This window comes from Psammomys obesus, unplaced genomic scaffold (genome assembly GCF_907164565.1).
Source record: "Psammomys obesus unplaced genomic scaffold, mPsaObe1.curated_primary_1811, whole genome shotgun sequence".
Lineage (NCBI taxonomy): Eukaryota > Metazoa > Chordata > Mammalia > Rodentia > Muridae > Psammomys > Psammomys obesus.
Window position 1 is genome coordinate 87,857 of NW_026590905.1, and position 23,600 is coordinate 111,456.

The window sequence follows — 23,600 nt, forward strand, 5'->3', positions numbered from 1 at the left end:
ACAAGGAGGGCCCAAGGGAGCATGCTTGACTCCCACTCAGAACAGAAAATAGAATAGACATCAGAAGTAGATGAAGAGGGGTAACAGGATGACACAGGGTATGTGGAAGGGAACGAAGGTGGGTATGGAGAGATCAGGGGAGGGGTCAAGAGAGCTGGGAGAGAGAAGGGAAATTGAGGGGGTGTGGTCCCTGTGGGACAACCCAGAGACCTGCAACAGAAGAGCCTCCTGGGAGGATATGGGGGTGACTCTAGCTGAGACTCCTAGTAGCGGGGGACATGGAGAATGAAGTGGTCACCGCCTAGCCAGGTAGGAGTTCCAGTAGAGGGAAAGGGAGGGGGACGCCAACCCACCCACAAAACTTTAGACCCCAAATTTACCTTACCTACAAGATGTGTAGGCATAATGATGGACCAGAGATTGAGGGAAAGGAAAACGAATGACTGGCCCAGCCAGAGTGCCATCCCATGGGAGAGAGCCAGCCCTGACACTATTATCAGTGTTCTGCTCTGCTTGTAGACAGGAGCCTATCATAATTATCTTCTGAGATGCTCCACCCAGCAGCAGATGGAAACACACACTGAGAACCACAGACAAACATTAGGTGGAACTTGAGGAGTTTTGTGGAAGAGTGTGGGGGGAAGGACAGAAAAACCCAGAGGGGACAAGAACTCCACAAGAAGACCAACAGAGGCAACTAACCTAGGCCCAAGGAGGCTCACAGAGAATGAAGCACCAACCAAAGAGAATGCATAAACTGGATCTAGGCCCCCGACACATATTGTAAACAGTGGGCAGCTTGGTCTTCATGTGGGTTCCCTAGTAAGTGGAGCAGGGTTGGGGGGGCTCTCTCTGACATAAACTCTATTGCCTGCTTTTGAATCACTTTTCCCTGGCTGAGCTGCCTAGTCTGGCCTCAGTGGAGAAGAATTTGCTTGGTACTGATGTGGCTTGATGTGTGTTTGATAGGTGGGGGTTTGGCTTTTTTGATGAGAAAGGGAGGGGAGAAACATGAAGAGGTTGGGAGAATGGGACAGGGAAGAGCTGGGACCCAGATGTCTAGTTTATTATAGAAATATATATCCTAGGTTGAAGAGATGGCAAATATCTAGAAACAGGCAACATCTACCATTCAGATTTATGACAGATAGATATGACTTCACGCTATGTAAATATAAATTTAAATAGATAGTTGGTCTTCACAAACTTCAGAGACCTACAGAACATGGCATTTAAAGATATTTTTATTAATTTAAGGTCTTTTTGACTTGAAACATGTCAGCTACTGGCATCACCCCCAGCCTACCTCAATGAAGATGATGAGCATCATAAAAATTCCTTTTGGAGGCAGTTTCACTAACTGTAAGTCAGCCACTGGGCAAAAATGCCCCAGCTCTCTCTACAGACAATACGCTGTCCAAAATGGACAAAAGTTGGACCCGGACTGAGTTGACTGTCAAGCTCTGCCATGGAAGCAAGTCCTTCACATTTCCTGCTTCACAATTATGCCAGCCAGATATTGTGGGTCAGAAAACTGAAGATGATGTTCCAAAATTATAAAGAGAGAATGGGTAACTTACCAGGAAGTATACTCTGTCATCTCTTAGTTTTGGAAGCTGCTTTGCTATACTTTCTACTTAAGTAATAATTTTATTCCTTCTCAAGCCCCTGATGGGGTTGAAAACTAGAGAGTTATAATTTCATAGTTAGGCTTAAGTTGTTTAGGATTTAAGAAAATGTTTTAAGGTCTAGAAAAATGTTTTTAAGCTAATAAATACTAGATATAACAGAGAATGATTTAGGTACAAAACTGAAGTCTCACTTAGATAGGATAAACAGTATTTTTTTCAAAGTTGCCAAATACAAACAAACTAAACATTTTGAATGTAACTTTTACATCTGGCTTTCCTGATTGTTTCATAACTGTTCTTACTGTATGTAGTTTATCATAAATAAAGTCCATATGCAAAAAGAGAAATGTTCAACATCCTTAGTCATCAAGGAAATGCAAGTCAAAATGACTATGAGATTCCATCGTACCTCTGTCAGAATGGCTAAAAATAAAAACTCCAGTGACAGCTCATTTTGTTGAGGATATGGAGCAAGAGGAACACTCCTCCATTTCTGGTGAGAGTGCAAACTTGTATAGCCACTTTGGAAATCAATTTGGTAGTGTCTCAGAAAGTTGAAAATTGATCCACCTGAAGACCCAGCTATACCACTCCTGGGCATATACCCAAAGGATGCTCCACCATTCAACAAGGACATTTGCTCAACTATATTCATAATGACTTTATTCATAATAGCTAGAAACTGGTGGCACATTTACACAATAGAGTATTACTCAGCTATTGAAAACAATGACGTCATGAAATGTGGAGGCAAATGGATGGAACTAGAAAAGATTATCCTGAGGGAGGTAATCCAGACCCAGAAAGACAAACATAGTATGTACCCACTTATAAGTGGATATTAGCCATCAAGTACAGGATAACTATGCCATAATCCACAGACCCAAAAAAGCCAAGTAGCAAGGAGTGCTCAAGGGTGAACGCACGAATGTCACTGAGAAGGGGTAATAGAGTAGACCTCATGGGTGGATAGAGGGAGGGAATTGGATGGTTTGGGTGGGGACAGGAGCAGGAGGGATCAGGTGGGTGGATCAGGGAGGTAGAAAGTACTGGGTGAGACAACAGGAATGGGGCATCTCTGGGATGAGCTAGAAATCTAGGGTGATGAAAACTTCCAGGAATTTATGAGAGTGATCCTAGCTAAGACTCCTAGAAATGGAGGACATGAATCCATAACTGGCCATATGCTTACTCTAACTGGGGAAACCTTTCAGTGGAGGAATTGAGACACCAATCCAGCCACGAATACTCAACCTACAATTTTTCCTGCCTACAAGATGTATAGGAGTAAAGATGGAGCAGAAATCAAGTGAGTGGCCAACCAATAGCTGGGCCAACTTGATATCCACGCAACGAGAGGGAGCCCACCCCTGACGCTACTACTGATACTCTGCTATGCTTGTAGACAAGAGCCTAGCATAACTGTCACCAGAGAGGCTTCACCCAGCAACTGATGGAAACAGGTGCAGAGACCTACAGCTAAGCATTAGTCAGAGCTTGGGGAATAGATCCTATGGAATAGAGGGAAGAAGAATTGTTGGAGCCGGAGGGGTCAAGGACACCATAAAAAAAAAAAACCCACAGAATCAACTAACCACAGAGACTGAACCAACAGTCAGGAAGCTTGCGTGGGACTGATCTAGGGCCTTCTACACATAATAGTACAGTTGTGTAGTCTTCGTGTGGGATCCTAATAGTGGGAGCAGGAGCTGTCTCTGACTCTGTTGCCTGCCTTTGGGATCTTTTCCTCCTACTGGGTCGCCTTGTCTAGCCTTGAAAGGAGAGGATATATCTAGTTTTACTGCAACTTCATATGCCAGGGCTGTTTGGGAGGCTTGCCCTTTTCTGAGAGAAACAGAGGAGTAGATGGGGGTGGAGAAGTGAGGAGGGCTGGGAGGAGAGGAAGGAGGAAAAGCTGCAGTCAGAATATAAAAATAAATAAGTAAATGAAAAGTAAGTAAATAAGTGAAATAGCATTAAAATGGATTTGCGTTCAAAAAATGCAGTTGTTTATTAACATTAGCCGAAAAGTCTTCAGTCTAGATCTCAAGCCCTCCACAGCAGCCTCAGTTTCTGCTTCTACTCCTACCTCCTCTGGGTCCTGACTACCACACAGCTCTCCCTTATTCTTCTCTGATTTTGTAGTTTTGTTCCCGCTACCTTCTAACTCAAGAAATTTTTTTCATTCATGGAATTTTCTCCAGTGTTTAAAGGACCACCTCAGTGGCTACATCTTCTGTACAGTTTTTCTGATGAGCCAAGTTTATCTTTCTCTTCTTTGAAGTCTTTCTATTTCTTCCCTAGGTGGACAGTTAGGTTTGTTATCTTTCATCACCTGCCATGAGCAGACAGAATTCTAAGCATCCTATAGAGAAGATGGATTCTCACTCATTCCTACTCACATACATCACTAATAAATACACAGAAATGCCTGGACCCGGGGATGTTTTTAAATGGGAATTTGTTTGCTTATGTTTAGTTAACCTTTTAACCTCAAAAACTGATATACTAAGTTTAAATAAACATCAAGAAAAGAAACTACCATGTAGTGGGGCTTCACCCAGTTACTAAGAATAACCACATTACTTGCAGGTAGACAAGCGCTTCATGCTTGTTCTTATATACAGAAGCTAAACTTTTAAAAGGTGGTAAAAATAGAAACAGACTATTTGGGAAAAGGGGGAGAGCACTGGGAGGGAAGAAGAGAACAGGAGACGGCAATGGGGAAAGGAATAGAGACGGTGGCCAGTGTCTGCATTGATTATATTAAGTGATTGCTAATTTTCCTGGTGACCCACAGAAACCCACCTTACAGAGTCCCTGTTTTGTTTGAAGCTCACTTTATTAAAATATACATAAACAGAAAATACCATAAACAAACACAATCAAGCTCTGAGACAGCAAGGTTTGCTTTCCTGCATATACATATAGAGAAGCACAGATATATAGAAAGGAATTGGGAAAAGCTGGCATTGTGGCTCAGCAGCATCATCATGACAGACTTTAGCCTTCAAACACATAAGGAGGATAAGCCTGAGGTAACAGAGTTGAGCTGAGCTGTGAGAGGATTCTGTCTAGGGGCTTGAGAACTACTAACCTTTCTGGCCTGACTACGTCCATCAGAGGTCTCACTAGCTCCCCAGACACCTTCCTCTTTCCTAGTGACTCACCAAAGTCATCCTGGAAAATTGGCAATATGTTTCATAATCTGCCCTAAAATGCAATCATGCCAAAAAAGTGCCATCTCTCCATGAGCAATCAAACTTCCTGTTCTAGTCAGACTTCCTGCTCATCGTGAGCTCCATTCTAATCCCACTGCTTCACATGGAGATATAAAGCATTTCAAACTGAATGTGTTCAGACAAGACTCTGGATTTTAGCAACAATGCTCTGCTTCTTGCAGTGTTCCCTATGAAAATAAGTAGGAACCTCGAAGTTTAAATCTAAGAATCATTAGAAGTTTTCCATGGTTTTATTTATTTAAATATATATTTAATTTAAAATTAAAATATAATTACGTAATTTCTCCCCTTCCTTTCCTTCCACTTTACCCACTCCATGTACCTCCTGCAACACTCTCTCAAATTCATGACTTGTTTTTCTTGTCATTTTTACTATTACATCTGTGTATAAATGCACAGGACTATAAAGACAGCCTGTAGAATGTTTAGCGTTGCTTATAGATATGTGATCTCAGGAATGATCACTTGGAATTGGATAATCATTTTGGGGGCTCATCCTGGGGAAAGACTAACTCTCCTCACAGAAGTTGTTTAATTGCCTTTAGTTCTTTATCTAGGGGTGGGACCCTGTGAGATTAGCCCCTATATGACAGAATGTCCATTGGTGTTGTCACGATTTCAGTCCTGTTTAGGAAACCATATTGTTGAGGTCTCGTGGGTACAGATTTCCTGTCAGCTCTAAAACACATAATCTCATGGATGGCCTTCTGGTCTATCAATTCTTAGACTTTTTCGACGTTTTCTGTGATGTCCCCTGAGCCTTAAGTGCAGGAGCTGTCTTGTAGATATATTCATTGTGTCTGGACACACCACAATAAGTTCTTTGTATTTTTACTGGTTGTGGTGTTTGTAAGGGTTTCTATCTTCTGCAAGAGAAGTTGCTTTGTGAGGGCTGAGAGTTAAGGATAAATACTTCCCTTCTGTTCTACTCAAGTACCCCAATTTTATGGAAAGTGAAGGGGAGATAGAGACATTTGTTAGAAACATTTTTGTGGAGGGAGTGGGATACAGCTGGGATACAAAGTTAATAAACTGTAACTAATATTAAAAAATAAAAAAATTTAAAAAAAGAAGTATTTTTGTCTTGTCTCTAGAAAACAAATCTTTCTTGAGTTGAAAAAACACAGTTTATCTCTGGTGATCTATGAAGTTGTCATTTATGAACTTTTAATTATGTTGACAAATAAAATATCAAGCTTCTGCCTTTCTTTTAAGAAAATCTGCATCTTTCTCTTCTAGAACATCTTGATGCTCAATTTGTCAAAATATTCTGATCCTGTGAACCCTAGTTTGCTATTTCTTATGTATAATGCTTTCGTTTTCTTTGTTTTTGAGACTGGGTTACATTAATTGAACCAGAGGGACTCCAGATTAGACTTGATGTCCTCCAGCCTCAGCCTTCTGGTGCTAAGATAAATGGTACATGACACCATGTTTGGTTATATTAGGGTTTTTGAAACGTTATCTTAGTAACTGATCTTAATCTCCCACACCATACACAAGTCATTTCAAAATGGACGGTTTTGTGCACACCACTGACAGGAAAGTCATCATCAGTCTGACCTTGCTGCGAACCCTGGCAAGAGAAGCCCAGTAATGCAATAGCCGCATGGATGCTATGGAAGATACAAACCTCTTTACGATTGGATTTAAAGTCTACTCCACAAGACAGAACACATGACTGGAAATGTTAACAGGGTCCCAAATCCACTGCCCGTTAAGCCATAGGCAGTGGTGATATACTACTATATCTGCTAAAAGGACATAGTAATAAACGTCTCCTAAGATCTTACCTTTTATATGCACAGAGCAATGCATCTCTCAACCCTCATCGGGGAAGCTCATCAGAGACCCACTGGTCGACATGCAGGGAGGAGCCTTGCATGGTGGGGCAGGCCTTTAATCCCAGCAGTTGCGAGGCAGAGGTAGGTGGATCTCTATGAGTTTGAGGCCAGCCTCGTCTACAGAGCAAGTTTCAGGACAGCCAGGGCTACCTAAGTGAGACCCTGTCTCAAAAACAAAACAACAAAACAAAAAACAAAGGAGCATGGAGATTCTATCTCAGAGGCTTCCTCGAGGAAACAAAAGCTGACAAGGATGTGAGGCATGAGGCGCCATCAACATTACTAGTGGAAATGTAAGCTAGTGGCTCCTATGGAAATCTGCATGCCCATTAAAACTAGAACTGCCACATGCTCAGGCTAACTGCTCTACCAACTCCCTTTCACCCAAATGATGTTTGGTTCTGTTTCATTTCAAAGAAACACCTTAAAAATGATGACACGATGAGAGGCAGTGGAGTTCAGATCCTGAGCCCCTGGGAAGCTAGAATCTGTGTCTGGGACATTCAGACTGTTTCGCTTGTGTCAGCATGCAGTGCCATATTCATCAGGAAGGCTCTATCTTGTCTTCATAGCAGCGGGACACAGGGGTACATACACTAGCATCTTAAGTGACTCCATCCTCTAAAATAACTGGTAAATTTGTATTAAATTTCTCTTCACACATGTTATAAAGCCCACAATTCTCTCTCTCTCTCTTGTGTGAATGACATAAACTCAATAATTTCATTAGAAGTTTTCAGCTCCTTGTGAAGAGAGTCAAGTTTAAAAATAGGAATGAATTTGTACCAACCCCAAATGAAATTATTTATTTATTATTTATTTATTTATTTTTGTGTTTATGGTACACACATGTACACATGCACAGTGTCCTCCTCTATGGCTCCTTCCTGTCTTTTCTTAAGACAACATATCTCATGGAACAATGGATGTGGCATCTTTTCAACCATGCTGGTGGCCAGCAAGTCCTAGCACAATCCTTCTGTCTCCGCCCACCACCCTACTCCAGCACTGAAGTTCAGCTGTCCGCTGCCATGACATTTTATACGTGGTGCTGAGGATGTGAGAACACGTCCTTGAGAAGCATTTCTTCCCAGCCTTTTGACAAACCCTTTGAAATTTAACCCTGGATTCCCCGGGTACAGCGGAACCGGTGGCCCGTGCTTGATATATCTGAGATGGTATCTGGGAGGTGGGGCTTGCACATGTACATTCACTCTCATAAAGGTCAGTTTTCCCGCATTACATTTCTACTGTGAAATTGTGCATATGTACCTTATAGTTATTGTTAGTGTTGCTTTTAGCTTACTGAAAAAAAAATGTTATTGTTTAAGATCTGAGTGTGATGGGACACACCTATAAGCCCAGCACTCAGGGAGTAGAGACGGGAGCATCGTAGATTAAACCAGTTTGGGCTTCATTCTGGGCATAGAGAGAGCATGTGTCAAAAAACCCAAATGCCCAAACCAGACTGAAAGAGCAACTCCCAAAACGTCAACCTGAACAGCTTATACAAATTTGATGATCACAAAAGTGGACACCACATTTAAACGAGTATACAGTACCAACATCGCATGATTAAGATTAATTCATGAATGAGATGATTTTGAATTAACCCTTCCAAGAACACACGCACTTACTTTTCTACTTACTTGACAGAGAAGCCACAGCATATCTCATACTTTGCTTGCTAGTCCTGCAAATGCACAGGCACTTCTGCCACCGAGGTGCCCCCGTGCTCCTCTCTCGGAAACCCACATTAAGAAGTTGCTTGAATGTGCCCTTCTCACCTAGGCAGACACATAGCAATCTGTCTAAAATCATACCTACCCAACCCCTAGCACTTTCTGTATCATTTCCCAGCTCTCTCTAGAAACATCCCACATGAACCTTGTGCCCGTTATTTACTCAATAGCTTACCAAATAATGCGATTGTGATATAACCAAACGCTTCTCAGATGACTTAGCTGTTTCCATCCCTTCCATAAGCATGTGCTGCTAAGAGTATGCCTGGCTAATGTTATCTGTTTCATTGATTTCCTATTTCCCAAACCGTACACGGCTTGTATTATCCCACTCAGTAGGGCCATGTCAGGGTTTTACCTTCGAGAGGGAAGCCTGCATTATTGGCTCTTTTGATGAGTGTATTTGGCTCCATTTTGTTGCGTATTATGAACTTTAACTATGTGTGAGTGCCTGGCTGCTTCTTCTTCTTCCTCCTGTCATTAGATGTAACAACTTACACATGTTGGCCTTTGATGTTCTGGGCACAGAACAGACTCTTTTGCCCATGGTCACCTGTCTTGAAATTTCTTGTACTTGTTATATAATTTTTACAAAACCAAACAGTAAACGTCTGTACTAGGAAATGTTAATATATTTTAATGTATATATTCGTAATGCTTTGTTCACTGAAATCCATTGAAAACGGATGACATCTATAACATTTGCTTATACTTTATGTCATATAAATTATTTCCTGCCTGAATAATTATGAATCCACGATGAGCCTTATACATTCAAATAGTAATTGTCATAATTAAAGAAACTATTTTTGCTACTCAAGTTAAATCTGTCTTTGGAGGCCTGTCAAGATGGCCGTTTTGCCTTTTACCATTTGTAAAAATTATGTCTTTTGAACAGAATCTCACACTTCCTGTTTTTTCTTCTGGTTTTGTTGCTTTTTTTCCCTTTGACAAACTTGTTGTTGGTCTTCTAGAAAAATGTTTAGCCAACATTTTTAGCCAACAGCCACATCACTTCACCAACTTTGAAACAAGACTATTATACAGCAAGAACTATGACCTAACCTCCTCCAAGCCTCCAATGACTCTAAGGAAGAATTCAGGAAAGGTGTTCTGTGCTATAAAATAAGACTCCAAGAAACATTTCTAAGCTGCTAAGTATTCATGTTAGTAGACTTTAACCACGAGAGCAGTGTCATAGATGTATGGTGGACATTTATTCTCAAGGTTATGTTTAGGCCAGATGTACAAGATCAACAAATTCCTTTGGGGTAAGAGCCCTTCTCCAAGCTTGGACAAGGCTGCTCTCTCACACTATCCCAGAATTCTAGAGAGGGTTGAGGAAAGAAGGGAAAGGAAAAGAGAGAGGGAAGAGGAGTGAAGAGAGTAGGGAAATGAGGGAGGAGAGAAGGGAAGAGGGAGCCACCTCAAGATCTGCATCAAAAACCCGTGTCTTTCCAGCTTCAAGATTCAGATCAAAGGCGTGTTGTCCTCCTGCCCCCAGGTCCTGATCACAGGTGTGCCCTCCATTTCTTAACTGTAGCTCATTCCAGGTATAGCCAGGCTGACAACCAAGAATAGCCAACACAAGTAGTGAAAACACATTGAGAAATCCTACATGACACACTTCTGGAAGTTCCTACTGACTGTTTTGGGGTTGCTTTCTCAATTTCCTTTTTTCTTTGTTCCATCTGTCAGAGTACACTAGAGGAAACCACATGTTTGAAGATTTCTTCTTTTCACTTAGCTCTCTTATACTGGACACTTGCTGATCTTACTAGAATAGGTCAGAGGTATTTATGTCCAATCTTAAATGTTTCTGAGCATACACTTGTGGTGGAAATATACACTCTGGGAAAGAAGTAGAAGAGGCTCCGGAATCTCCTGACACACATAATGAAGCTGGAAGAACCTCAAATAAAATGTGAGTGTCTCTCTCTCTTTCTTTCTCTCTCTCTCTGTCTTCTCTCCCTCCCCCTCTCCCTGCTCCTTCTATGCCTCCTTTTATCTTTCTCATCTCCTTCTTTTCCTCTTCCTCCTCTTCCTCCTCTCCTCATTCTTCTGTGTACCCTAGGTTGGCATCAAACTGGACCTTCTTGCCTCAAACTTCTGCAGGCTGAGACAGTAGGTGATACGCAATCATGCTCAGCCCTTTCACATTTAACTAGTTGAAGTATTTATGGCTACGACTTTAAAATGTGAACTGATGGCAGTGCAAAGATTTAAGATGATAGGGATGAGAACAAATGAGGATGGCATTGGCAAAGAGAAGGGACATAGCTAAATCTTAATAAGTTGCATAACAGATGCCAAAGCCAGATAGAACCCAGAGAAGAGATGCAGTATATAAAAAAGAAACTATATAAAAAGAAAAGGAGAATTAAATACTTTGGGAGATTATTTTGAAGGGCAAGGAAAGAAAGATGATAGAGAACACACAGACATGGGCTTATGATATGTCAGAGGCTCTATCTGGTTTTCTGATTGATTTAAAGAGTGCTACTGGATTTTCACAGTGAGACCATTGAATAATACTTTGTTATATTATTATATTATATTAAATATAAGCAAGATACAGGTGCATCTTCTGGACATGACCTGGCCATTGCAACCATGAACTCATGAACAAGATCAGTCAGCATTCCAGCAGACGGCGCTTAATGGACTCCGTCAATTACAAAAACAAAACAAAACAAAACAAAACAGAGAGAACATAAAAGGGGAATTGGAAATGTGTTGGGGATGCCTATGGATGGGAGAAGGAGCGCGAAATGGGAGAGAATATAAGGATGGATATAATCAAGATACATTGCTTAGATTATGAAATTATCAAAAAATAGATAAAAGATGTTCTAGTAATAAAAAGAAATATATAACAAAAAATGTTAAAACACGCTTAAAATTTAACTCTTGTTTAATCTCATCAGTCTGTTACAAATAACTTCACCAGGACCACGCTGTACTGTGGTTCTGGAAAACCTGATTGTTTTTTTTAGTTTTTTTGTGTGTGGAGTTTGGGGTTTTTTTTGTTTGTTTTGTTTTTGTTTTTGTTTTTTGTTTTTATTTTGTACTGCATGCTTTCAATATGGTTTTTGGATAGAAATGAAAATTCTTTCCACAATACTTTAGTTCATAGTTCCCACATGGAACATATTGGCATTTGTTTGATGATCATTTATAACTTCAGCAGATTAAATTTACTGCTCATTGTTTTGCTCAGTTTTTGAAGTGTTTTTTGAAATTCTTTATGTGTGCTCAATAGTGATATATAACAAGAGCTTTTTTGTGAGTATTTTACATTACTAATGTTATATAGAAGCTTTAATTTTTATGCCTTTATGTTCAATTTATAAAAACTTTTCTTTATAAAAACAAGTATATATATATATATATATATATATATATTTGTCATTATTTATTAGGAGGCGCTAAGATTGGTTTACTCACAGAAAATATTTAAGTCTCCTGCACTCCTAAAACACTTTTTGTACTCTCATTTGGTCTGCTCCTTGATAATCTTGGCTTTCCTCATCTTACAGCAGAAAGGAGACTAACCTATTTTTCTCTTTATCTTAGCAAAAGCTGTCCAGCATCCCCAGCTGATCCCTTGGGTTTTCGCTGTTGTTTTCATCTCACTCCTCAGTGCTTGCTTTATCACAAGTTGTTTCGGTAAGCCACTGGCCAAAGTGAAGGTCATTTTGAATTATCATCACCAAGAATTTCCAACTTTCCCAACACCTCGCTTTTCCTCAGGGCACCCACGTACAATGCATTCACTGTCTTAGGCCTACCATCAGAGCTGTGCACTTGATTTTCTAATCTTAATGGGACTGCTCTGTTTGCTTCCAAACCAATGAACTTTGCTGGGGTACAACTGACATATTTTAAAGGTTCTGAGCATTAAATGTGTTCACCTCAAGGTTGGGGATAAATATATATCCATGAAGTTATCAGTACCGTTAATGTTATAGAAAACCTTGTTCTTTCCGACATCAAGCTGCAAGGCAAGGTTGTTATGACAGAATTAGTATGGTGTAGGCCTAAGACAAATAGGCTTGGGGACACAATAAGCAGTGGCACTATAGACTTTGAATATGTGATTACTTATCTGAAAGTAAGGGGGATATTGCAGAGTTATGGAGAAAGAAGAGTTCTGTTCAATTAATGTTGTAGGCTTCATTGAATATATTTAATAAGTGAAACTGAGTTCTTGCATCATATCATGTAGAAACAACAGCCCGCTATAGTGAAAACAGAATATTTATACTGTATTAATATGTGAAATGAATGTTAATCTGCCAAAAAAACTGGAAGCCAACAATATAATTAAGAGTGGACGGTCTTGGTAGACACTCTGGAAAATAAAAACAGCAAACAAACACCGAGTCAACCTCTGTCGGGGAAGTAAGTCTGCAATTCTCAATGAGTCAGCGCTGCAGGAACACCAGGATGGCAGCGAGTGATGACGAAGGTGTAGGAAACTGGGCCTGTGTTGCTTACCGTCAGGAGGGCGCCCAGCGTAGCAAACCTGTCTGGAAAGCTTTCCCAACCCCGTTTACCACGTATGTTCACTAACACCAGTAATTCCACTTCCAGGCACACACCTTACAGAAATGGGCGCTTACTCTCGTTAGGATGCAAGGTTAAAGATGCTCAGAGCAACACAGCTCACAACAGCCAAACTCTCGAGGCGATGAAAAGGGCTAGGAGCCAAAGAGATCAGAGCGCTTCACTCCCTGAAGACGATAGTGATGAAAACGGATGAACTCTAACTGTGTGCAGCGGTGCTGGACTTAAGGATGCAGGCCATCTGAGTCTACCCGTACAAAATTCTAACGAAGGTCCTTCTGATCTGTATGGTCCCAGGCTGAAACTGTGAAGCAAAGCCCGGGTTGAAGACTCTAAAAGCCACGAAATGGTTAACTGCAAAGGAAGAGCGGGTTGTGTTTTGACGTGATGGCTACCTTGGGCGTTGAAAATACTCTTTTTTTTTTTTTTAACTTGGCAGTCTTTGCCAGGAGTGTTCAAATACACTAATTCACTAGCCTGTGCATTTTTATTTTTGCTTTTTAATATTTGATTATCTTTCAAAGTAAAGACATCATTAAATTTGCTCGTAAAACTTTGTGGAACTAGCCCAGTGTTTACCAAAATCCTCGCTCATATGCAAATTCTGATGGCAGAAACTGAAAACAGCGTTGTACCTAAAAGATTCCAAAAAAAGTTCCGATCTAAATCACAAAATGGACAACACAATAAAATATCAGCTTTTTACAGTTGCCTTCAGTGAATTTACCTGGGATCATGAACTAGCATAGGAAAGAAAGAGAGTGTGGGAGCTTTAACTGTGAAGGAAAAAGAGTGGTGGGGAGATCAGCCCGTTTTTCTAAATCAGTGAAATAAAAATAACTGCTTTTCCTGCCTGACAGTGACTCATCGCTACTCTTTACATGGGAAGAGAGGAGGAGGGACGAAGTTATATGACTACCACACAAGGCTAACGTGCATCCGGGAGGAGCCGGAGGCGGGAGCTACAGGTAGCCGAGGAAACCTTTTTATTATTTGCTTCCCTCGAGCCTTTCAAGAGCACGTGTAGTGAATCAGGAAGGTACACAGCATGAGAACTGGCTGCAAGAATGGATATCAGCCATTTGGGACAGAGTCACCGCTCATGACTGCAGTCAATGGTGCAACACATTAGTCATTTATGTTTGTGGTGCTGGGGATTGAATGCAGGGCCTTGTGCATGCTAGGCAATTGTTTCACATCAAGAGAATTTGTTTTTTGTTTGTTCGTTCGTTGAGATAGGGTCTCCCTGCGTAGCCCAGGCTGGCCTGGAACCAGGAACCTTCTTGCCTCTGTCTCCTAAGAGCTTAGGTTACAGGCCAGCGGATTAGGGGTATTTTTAACATCTAAAATATAACAAGAACTTCATTCATTTTTTTTTTCCTTCACCCAAGTATACCATGAGTACAGTTTCTTCTCAATTTATATAATTTTGCTGAGATGCCTACTTCTTTATATTCTGGAATCTATAAGATTAAGTAGAATTAAGAAATGGTTGAGTTTTACATAGTCTTTGCTTTTCTTACAAATTCAATATTCTGCAAAAGGCTTTGTTATAAGAACATTTTGCTTAATTTTAACTTAAGCCTCCAATCTCTTAATTCTTTTCTTTCTTTGCTAAATAACAAACTCAGGATTTTTTACATTCTAGGAAAGTGTTTTACCATTGAGCCACACTGTTAGCTAGCTCTGGAAACTGTTTAATACGAAAGCAAATACGTGCAGGGACACGGAATAACGATAACATCTTCTAAAGTAACACTCATAGCAAGTTAGTTATGCAACTGTCACAAATGAAATGCTCCTTGGTAACTAACATCTGTTTCATTTCTCACCTGAGGAGGTACCTGGACCTGCTGCCCTGTCAGCTGGAGAGCCTTCCAGTCTAACTGTTACCTTCCTCTTAATGACAACCAGACCTGGCATGAGAGCGAGCGGAACTGCTCAGGGATGGGCGGTCATCTGGCGACCATCAACATGGAAGCAGAACAGGTATGCATTGGCTCAGCCCATTCTGAGACTCTGGTTTCATTCTGTTGGTGTGACAAGCACCACACCAGAAGCAACTTCAAAGGTGGAAGGGTTTGTTTTCAGCTTACGGCTTGCAGTCTATTGTTGAGGGAACTCACGCAGGAACTTGAAACTGAATCCGAGGAGGAACACTGCTTTCTGGCCCACTCAAAGGCTCATACTTAGCTTAGTTTCTTTTCAGCCCAGGGAATGGTGCTGCCTGCAGTGGACTGGGCCCTCCTTCGTCAGTTAACGATACACACAATTCCCCAGAGACATGCTCACAAGCCAATCTGACTTGAATATCCTTCAGCTGAGGTTCTCTTCTCAGGTAATTCTAGGCTGTGTCAAGTAGACAGTTAAAGTTAGCCAGGATCACCCGTTACTCTCTCGCTTTACATCTCTTCATAGAGAAGAAATTTCTTGTCTATGTATTTTTCCTTTGTCATTTCCATCAGCCTAGGAAGTCTTTTCTTCCTCTATCACTCCCTTTCATTTTCCCTTCCCTTCCCTTCCCTTCCCTTCTCTTTCCTTCCCTTTTCTTCCCTTCCCTTTCCATCTCTTTGATTTTCAACTAATTGATTTTCCTAATAACAAAGTCCAATATACATTATAGCATACTTTACCCTTTATCTGATAATAGAAAACATTATACACATGAGAAATTATATGGTAAATGTTTATTCTTTCTTCTTTTTTTTTTTTTTAAAAAAATGAAAATAGGTTCTTCCCAACCACAATTTCCACTCTTCCTAGCTCCTTCCCGCTTTCCCTCTCCCACCCCCTCCATTTCCTCCTCAGACAAGAGCAAGTCACCAAGAAATGACACCCGAATAGGACAAAAAAAAAAAAAAAAGATACAGTAAGAGGCAAAAGCCCTCATATTGAGGCCGATCACGGCAACTCAATAGAAGGAAAAGAGTCTCAAACTCAGGCAAAAGAGTCAGAGGCCCATCCACTCCCACTGTTAGGAGTCGCACAAGAGCACCAAGCTAACAGCCGTAGCATATACAAGAAGGACCTGGTGCAACCCTGTACATTGGTAGAAATGTAAGTACTGTTAGGAAATTGGTCAGTTTTCTCTATGTGGCCAACTTCTGGTCTTTCTAGATGTTAACAATGTGTCATTTCTCCCAGAAACCCATTCTTTCCTACTCTGTGCTCCCTAGTCTATGAGGTGGGCTCTACTAAGGCTCTCTGAGCATGGTGGGGTGTCAGCATTTACCCCAGTGAACTGCAGCTCTTCCAATGACTCCTGCCTGATGGAAGGCTCGAGTCAACTCTCTTTAATTTTATATTTCCAGTCCCTGCACAAAGCCAGGCATAGAGTAAGCCTTTTGCATATATAACTACATAAGTGGTTAATCAGGACTGAAATGCCATCTTATAAGTGGAAAATAGTTCTAACATGTGGTACTAATTCTACAAATAATAATAATAATATTTAAATGTAAATTCAATTTGTTAAGATCTGGAATTCCTCTTTTTGTGTGATATATTTTCATATATGTGTTCTACCCCAGCTGCTGCTTCTTCTCCTCCTTCTCGCTCTCCCTCTCTCTCTTCTCCTCCTCCTCCTTCTTCTTCTTAGGTCAACAGAATATTTCCTTAGGGATTCTGTCTCCTTGACTCTGCCATTGATAAGTTTTCCAACTCTTCAAATGAAATAGAATTGAATGAAATACAGAAAAGTTTTTTTTTTCTTTTATTGAAAATTGATTCTTTCCTCATACAATATATCATAATTACAATTTCCCCTCCCTCTACTCCTTCCAGTTCCTCCTACCTCCCCTCCCTTCCAGATCCATTCCTTTTCTGTATCTTATCAGAAAAGAACAGTCTTCTAAGAGATAACAACCCAACATGACAAAATAAAATATAATATGACAAGGCAAAACCTATCATATCAAAGTTGTACATGGCAACCCAAGAGGAGAAAAAAGACTTCCAAGAGCAAGAAAGAGAGTCAGAGACCCACTCCTTCTCATAGCCAGGAGTCCAACAAAAACACTAAGCTAATAGTTAAAATATATACACAGAAGACCTGGTATAGATCTATGTAGATCCTGTGCTGGTTAAGTCAGTCTCTGTGAGCTCATATGCACCCTTGCAAATACCATCTCACTTAATCTTTACATTGATTCTATGAAGCAGTGGAATTGTCAGAAAACTCAGGGTTTGGAGAAGTTAAAGCTCCCCTTATCACACTAAGCAGATTCGAAGACAGACTTGTCTGATACCATGATGTTTACATTTAACCTGTGATCTCATTGACCTCTTCCTCCTTATCAGCCTAGTGGGCATTATCCAAGTGCATTTACCAAAAAAAAAAAATGTGTATTTTGTATGCAGAACTTTGTGACTCAGTTTTTGGATCGACGATTCTCCTATTTCCTGGGACTTACCAATGAGAACATGGAGGGTCAGTGGCAGTGGGTGGACAAGACGCCATTTAACCCACACATGGTGTGAGTATATTGGTTAGGGCTAGGGGTATTTATAGGCAAAAGTGAAAAGAAGGTGGCAAGGAGAACTCTTAAAGTAGGAGAAACCTATGTAAATGCTTATTCAACAGCACTTATTCAACAGTGATCACTACGTCCTGTGTTCTCACTGCAGAATAACCCTATGAGTTCAGCAAGATGTTCAGTATTCTTGATTGTTCAATGTTGATTAAAGAACGGAAAAAGCATGAGAGTAATGTGAAAAGGGATTTCTTAAGATTATCATGTAGATAAACAATGTTATAGGAGCCATAATTATTTTTGAGTTTTTAACCTGTTAATTTTGTTCCTTGAAACCATAATTGCATAATATAAAGAGAACATAAAACTACAGGTACAAGCTAAGTTTTTCTAGTGTCATGTTAAGAAAATAAAAAGGAGTCTGACATAGTGGCACACACATATAATCTTTGTGTTTATGAGCTGGACTCGGTAGGGGTGATAGTTTGAGGCAATGTGGGCTACACAGGGAGTTCTAGAGAGGCCTTAGATACATAGCAAGACTGTGTTTCAAAGAGAAAAACAACAGAACAAATAAACACACACACATGCATAGACACACACACACAAAGCAAGGAAAAGGAAAAACTGGTGAACTTTATGATAATATAATAATTATCAATTATTAACACAGTTAAATAACACAGTATATCCGTGTGCACTTAACACTTAAAGGACACCTCAGTGTGGAGAAACAATATTTCTTTCCCTTTTACAATTAGTTCTTTTCTTTGAGAGTCATACAATGTGTTTTGTTCATATTTGCTTCACCCTCCCCACTCAACTTTGTGTCAGTTTTTGTTTTTGTTTTTTTTTACCCATTTTGTGTTGCACAAGGTGTGTGCATTCGTGTGTGCAGCCGCCACATCTGGAAGACACTAGTTTTTTGTAGTCAACCATCTCCTCCAGCTCTAACACTTTTTCCACCAAGATCCCTGAACCTCAGTAGGAAGGGATGTGAGGCAGACGTCCCATTTAGGGCCAAGCATTCTATAATCTCTTGTTACTTGCACCTTGGCAGTTGTGGGTCTGGATGCTAATTTTTATCTACCGCAAACAGAACCTTCCGTGACGAGGACGGTAGGACGCACTAACCTATGGGTATAATGATGATTCATTAGGAGATGGCTTAGGCTGTGTCCATGTAGCAGGCTAATGGTGTAGGCTCTCCCCTGGAACCTAGGAACTATACCACAAGTTCTTGAGCTGGCAACGGCCAGACACAGGTTTCATTCTTTGGTGTAGGACTTAAATCCAATAAGAAAGTTCTTTATCCCTTTTGTGTTCATGTCACTACAGTACCACTTGCGAGGTCTTGCCAGACAGTTATTTTTATTATAGCTTGCCAGGTTCACAGCTAGGTAAGGCTGATGATTCCTTTTTTTCCCCAGGTAGCATTCACAGCACCTTCCAGCACTAGTCAGTAGGGATGAAGCCAAGTAGTACCAGCTTTTTTTTTTTTTTTTTTTTTTTTTTTTTTTTTTGTGACTCAAGTATGTTTCTGTCTTTAACAATAGGGTCATGCTGTCAAGTTCTGGAGGGTAACAAGTAATGTTGGTAATAAGCTGTAATATTTAGGGGTCTGTTGGACCTCTCTAGCTAACAAACCCAAAGGTAGTAACCCATTCCTGGCACTAGACTTTTTGTTAGCTCTAAGTATCTAAAAGGGGTAACATAGGACAACTTCATTTAAATCTATCTGTGCATCTACCTGTATCTGTCTGCTTGTCTTTCTGGACAAGCATTTTCACTCAGAATGGTTGTTTCCAGCACCATCCTGTAAACTTCATAATTTGTATTTTGTTAAAAACTGAATCGTAGTTCATTGTGTAAATATACCCCATTTTCACTATCAGTTCCTCAGCTCATGTACACCTAGACTACTGTGACTAGAGCAGCAATGAACATGGACTAACAGGAATTTAGATATGCAGAACTATGTAGTCTTTCAGATGTATGACCAAGTTGGATTATAGTAGTAGATCCGTTTCTAGATTGTTGAGGACACTTCACACGGATGTGCATAGTGGCTGTACCAGTTTGCACTCCCACCAGCAATGAGCACGTATTTCCCTTTCTCCGCATAAATGTCCCCACGCACCATCATTTGTTTGTTTGGATCTTAGGCATTCTGGCTGGGGCAAGATAAAAATCTCGCAGCCATTTTAACCTACATTGCCCTGATGGCAAAGAATGTCAGGCATCTTAAGGATGTTTCTCTGCCACTTGGATTTCATCTTTTGAGAGCTCTCAACTTAGTTCCAGTCCCCATTTCTTTTTCTGCTGTTTACCTTTTTTTCCCCCTTTCAGTTCTTCGTGTGTTCTAGGATACTTAACCCTCTGTCAGATATATAGCTAATAAACATCCTGTCTCATCCTGTAAGCTGCCTCTCCACTTAAATGGTGGTGTCCTTTGGTGTACAGAAGTTTTCTACTTCCGTGAAGTCCCATTTATTAGATACTGCTCTTAATGCCTTTCCCGCTGGAGTCCTGTTCATAAAGCCTTTCCTATGCCAATGAGTTCAAGGGCTTTCTCTACTCCCTCCTCTGTCAGATGCAGGGAGTCGGGTTTTATTTGAGGTCCTTGATTCATTTGGAGTTGAGTCTTGAGCAAGGTGAGAGGCGAGGACTCAGTTTCATTATTTTACATGTAGCTATCCAGTTTTGCCAGCACCGACTGGTGAAGATGCTGTTTTTTTCTCCCATCTTTATTGTTGGCTTCAGTGTAAACAGTCAGGTAGATGTAGGGATGGGGACTGATGTACGGGTCCTCAGTTCTATTCCATTGATCCAGGACTCTGTTTTTATACCAGTGACCCGCTGATATATATTTAGGTATAGCTCTGTAGTTGGATTTAAAATCTGGGTGTTTTTTTTTTTTCTCTTCAGGATTGTTTGGCTATCCTGGGGGCATTTGTGTCCCCATGTGAAATTTAAGTTTGCCTTTTCAGATTCTGTAAAAAATTGCCTTAGAATGTTGATGGGGTTGAGTCAAATCCCTAGATTATTTTAGTTGGGATGGCCATTTGCACAATATGACTTCTACCAACCCTTGAGCATGGGGGACCTTTTCATCTTCTGTCATTTTCTGTATCTCCTTTGTCAGTGTTTTAAAGTTTTTGTCGTTGGAGTCTTTCACTTGCTTGGTTAGACTTATTCTAAGTTCTTTGGATAAGGAAACAAAGGCTATTGTGAGTGGTAGTGTTTCCCTGATTTCTTTGTGTGCTTTGTCACAGTACATAGGAAGGCTACTGATTATTATGAGTTCAGGAGGTCATACCTCAGACGCTTGATAGCCACATATGCCTGGTGACCTCGTAGAGGAGGTCGCAGGTCTGTTCTGCCCCTGTGATGTAATCTCTATCTCACTGCTCTGCTTCTTTTCCAGGTTCTGGCAAGATGGTGAACCCAGCAGCATCATGAAAGAAAACTGTGTTGTCCTTGCTTATGATCAAGATAAATGGGCCTGGAATGACTTTCTTTGTCACCTTAAGGAGAGAAGGATTTGTAAGCTACCTGGAGCAACATTCATTTGGAAGCCCTTAAAGTGATCACTACGATCGAGATGGCTAAGATGAACCTATCAGACCCCAGGAAAGTGTCTCCGCATCATAGAAATAGAGAGCACACTGGTCGTAGGGCACTGTCAACCATGAGGATGTTCTTCATTATTTTTGCTTAAAATTAATACAATATACAGAGTGTGGTTTGTGCTCTCTCTGTGTGTACACATACACACATTTTTAAGATAGTGAGGTTTGGTGTGGTGTTTTGGTAGAAGAATAATCATCATTCTATGTACCAAAAGCCTGTCTATGTAGAAATCCAGTTGTCGATAAAATATGACGCCTCTGTGATTTTTGTAACTCTGTCTACAGTCTCTTTTCTGCTGCTAAGAATGATCAAACCCCAGAGCCTTTTTCATGCCTCAGACTCCCAGCCCTCCTGCCCAGCTGAAAACAGCAGCATCTGGATAAGGTCCATTCCCATTGGTAGGAAATCAACACATACATGTATAATTGTAAACAGCAAGCACATTAATAAGAACATGAAGTAACAGCAACGTACATGCACAGACATACGTAGGAGGCAGTCACCCACTCTCCCCACCAACCCTGTTTGAACAAGAAACTCACTCAGCTCAGTGGATCCCACACAGGGAGAAGGCATGAGAGTGGGTGAAGAACTGATTGGGAAGGATTCCAGCTGGAGAGGAAGAGGAGTGAGAGGAGGAAAGAGGGTGTGTGAAAATGACTAAAATCATGTAAGTGTGTGGAACTGTGAAACAATAAAAAAAAGAAAAGAGAAAAATGAAGTAAGTTTCTCTTTTAAAGTATCATATTCTAGCGCCTCTTTAGAGTAATTACAATCACCAAGGTTTCTTTTAAGATTTATTTTTTTCACTTTGGCAGAGTACAGGGAAAGAAGGGAGACAGAAAGAAAGGGAGAAAGAAAGACCTAGAGAGGACAGGAGCTCCACAAGGAGAGCAACAGAACCAAAATATTTGGGCCCACAGGTCTTTTCTGAGACTGATACTCCAACCAAGGACCATGCATAGAGATAATCTAGAACCCCTGCACAGATGTAGCCATAGAAGCTCAGTTTCCAAGTGGTTTCCCTAGTAAGGGGAACAGGGTCTGTCTCTGACATGAACTCAGTGGCTGGCTCTTTTGATCATCTTCCTCTGAAGGCAGGGGTGGGAGGTCAGCCTTATCAGGCCACAGAGGAAGACAATGCAGCCAGTCCTGAGGAGACCTGATAGACTAAGGTCAGATGGAAGGGGAGGAGGACCTCCCCTTATCAGTGGATTGTGGAAGGGGCATGGGAGGAGAGAAGAAACGAAGGTGGAGTTGGGAGGAGATGAGGGAGGGGGCTACAGCTGGGAAACAAAGTGAATAAATTGTAATACATTTAAAACTTTTTTAAAAGATCAGGCTATAGGCAAGCAAACCTGTAGGGCTTTTTCTTAAATAGTGATTGGTGGAGAAGGCCCAGCCCATAATGGGTGGGGCAGGTGGTCTTGAGTTCTATAAGAAAGCAGACTGAGCAAGTCATGAGGAGTAAGCCGGTAAGCAGCACCCCTCCATGGCCTCTGCATCAGCTCCTGCTTCCACGTTCCTACCCTTTTTGAACTTGTGCCCTGACTGCCTTCCATGATGAACTGTGACATGGAAGTATAGGCAAAATAAACCCTTTCCTCCCCCCCCAAAAAAAGATTTATTTTCTGTATTTTAAACATTTTTTTAGAATTCCATACATGAGTACTGAAATTACATCATTTCATCCTCCTCTCCCTGTTACAACTACTCCCATGTCCCCGCCCTCACAAATTCATGACCAATTCTTTAATTATTATGCTCATACATACATAAATATAGCCTGCTGGGTCAGTTTAGTGTTGCTTGCTTCTGTTCAGGGCTGGCTGCTTGAGACTGGATAAATTATCAGAGAGACAGTCCATAAAGGTTCACCCTCTCTTAGCAGCCATTAATTGGCCATAGCTCTTCGTCTAGGGCAGTGCTTCTCAAGCTCCCTAATGCTGCTAACCTTTAACACAGTTCCTCATGCTGCTGTGCTGACCCCCAGCCATAGAATTAATTTCCTTGCTACTTTGAAACTGTAGCTTTGCTGCTGTTATGAATTGTAATGTAAATATCCGATATGCAGGATATTTGATATGGGACCTCCATGAAAGGGTCATTCAACACCCAAAGGGGTTGGGACCCATAGCTTGAGTGCTGCTGATCTAAGAGTAGGCCCCTGTGAGAGTTCCCAATCCATATTGGCATACGTGGCAGTTCGAATGAGAATGGCCCCCATAGGCTCATGTATTTGAATACGTGGCCGGAAGCTGGTGAAATTGTTTGGGAAGTATTGAAAGGCGTGGCCCTATTGGAGAAGGCATGTGACTAGGAGTGGGCTTTGAGGTTTCAATAGCTCTCTCTCTCCTTCCGACTCATGCTTGTGGATCAGACGTAAGCTCTCAGCTATTGCTTCGGTGCCCTGTCTGCCTCCATGCTGCCAGCCTCCATGCCATGATGGCTACGGACACTAACCTCC

General features: G+C 41.0%; 1 protein-coding gene across 1 annotated transcript; it reads left to right on the forward strand.

The window, feature by feature from the left end:
* Positions 1–10,341: 10,341 nt before the first annotated feature.
* Positions 10,342–21,090, forward strand: Clec4d (C-type lectin domain family 4 member D). The gene is made up of 6 exons (XM_055609466.1): positions 10,342–10,383; positions 12,036–12,128; positions 13,889–13,996; positions 14,866–15,017; positions 17,388–17,503; positions 20,928–21,090. Exons 1-6 carry the CDS (start codon positions 10,356–10,358, stop codon positions 21,088–21,090), a joined length of 660 nt encoding a protein of 219 aa, XP_055465441.1. The 5' UTR covers positions 10,342–10,355.
* The last annotated feature ends 2,510 nt before the right edge of the window (positions 21,091–23,600 follow it).

Excerpts from the sequence above, each read along its gene's own strand:
- Clec4d (XM_055609466.1), top strand. The coding sequence starts at position 10,356 with ATGAAGCTGGAAGAACCTCAAATAAAAT. Across the intron at positions 13,997-14,865 it reads GCCGGAGGCGGGAGCTACAG|GAGGTACCTGGACCTGCTGC; the intron begins GTAGCCGAGGAA and ends TTCTCACCTGAG. Across the intron at positions 17,504-20,927 it reads CCATTTAACCCACACATGGT|GTTCTGGCAAGATGGTGAAC; the intron begins GTGAGTATATTG and ends CTTCTTTTCCAG.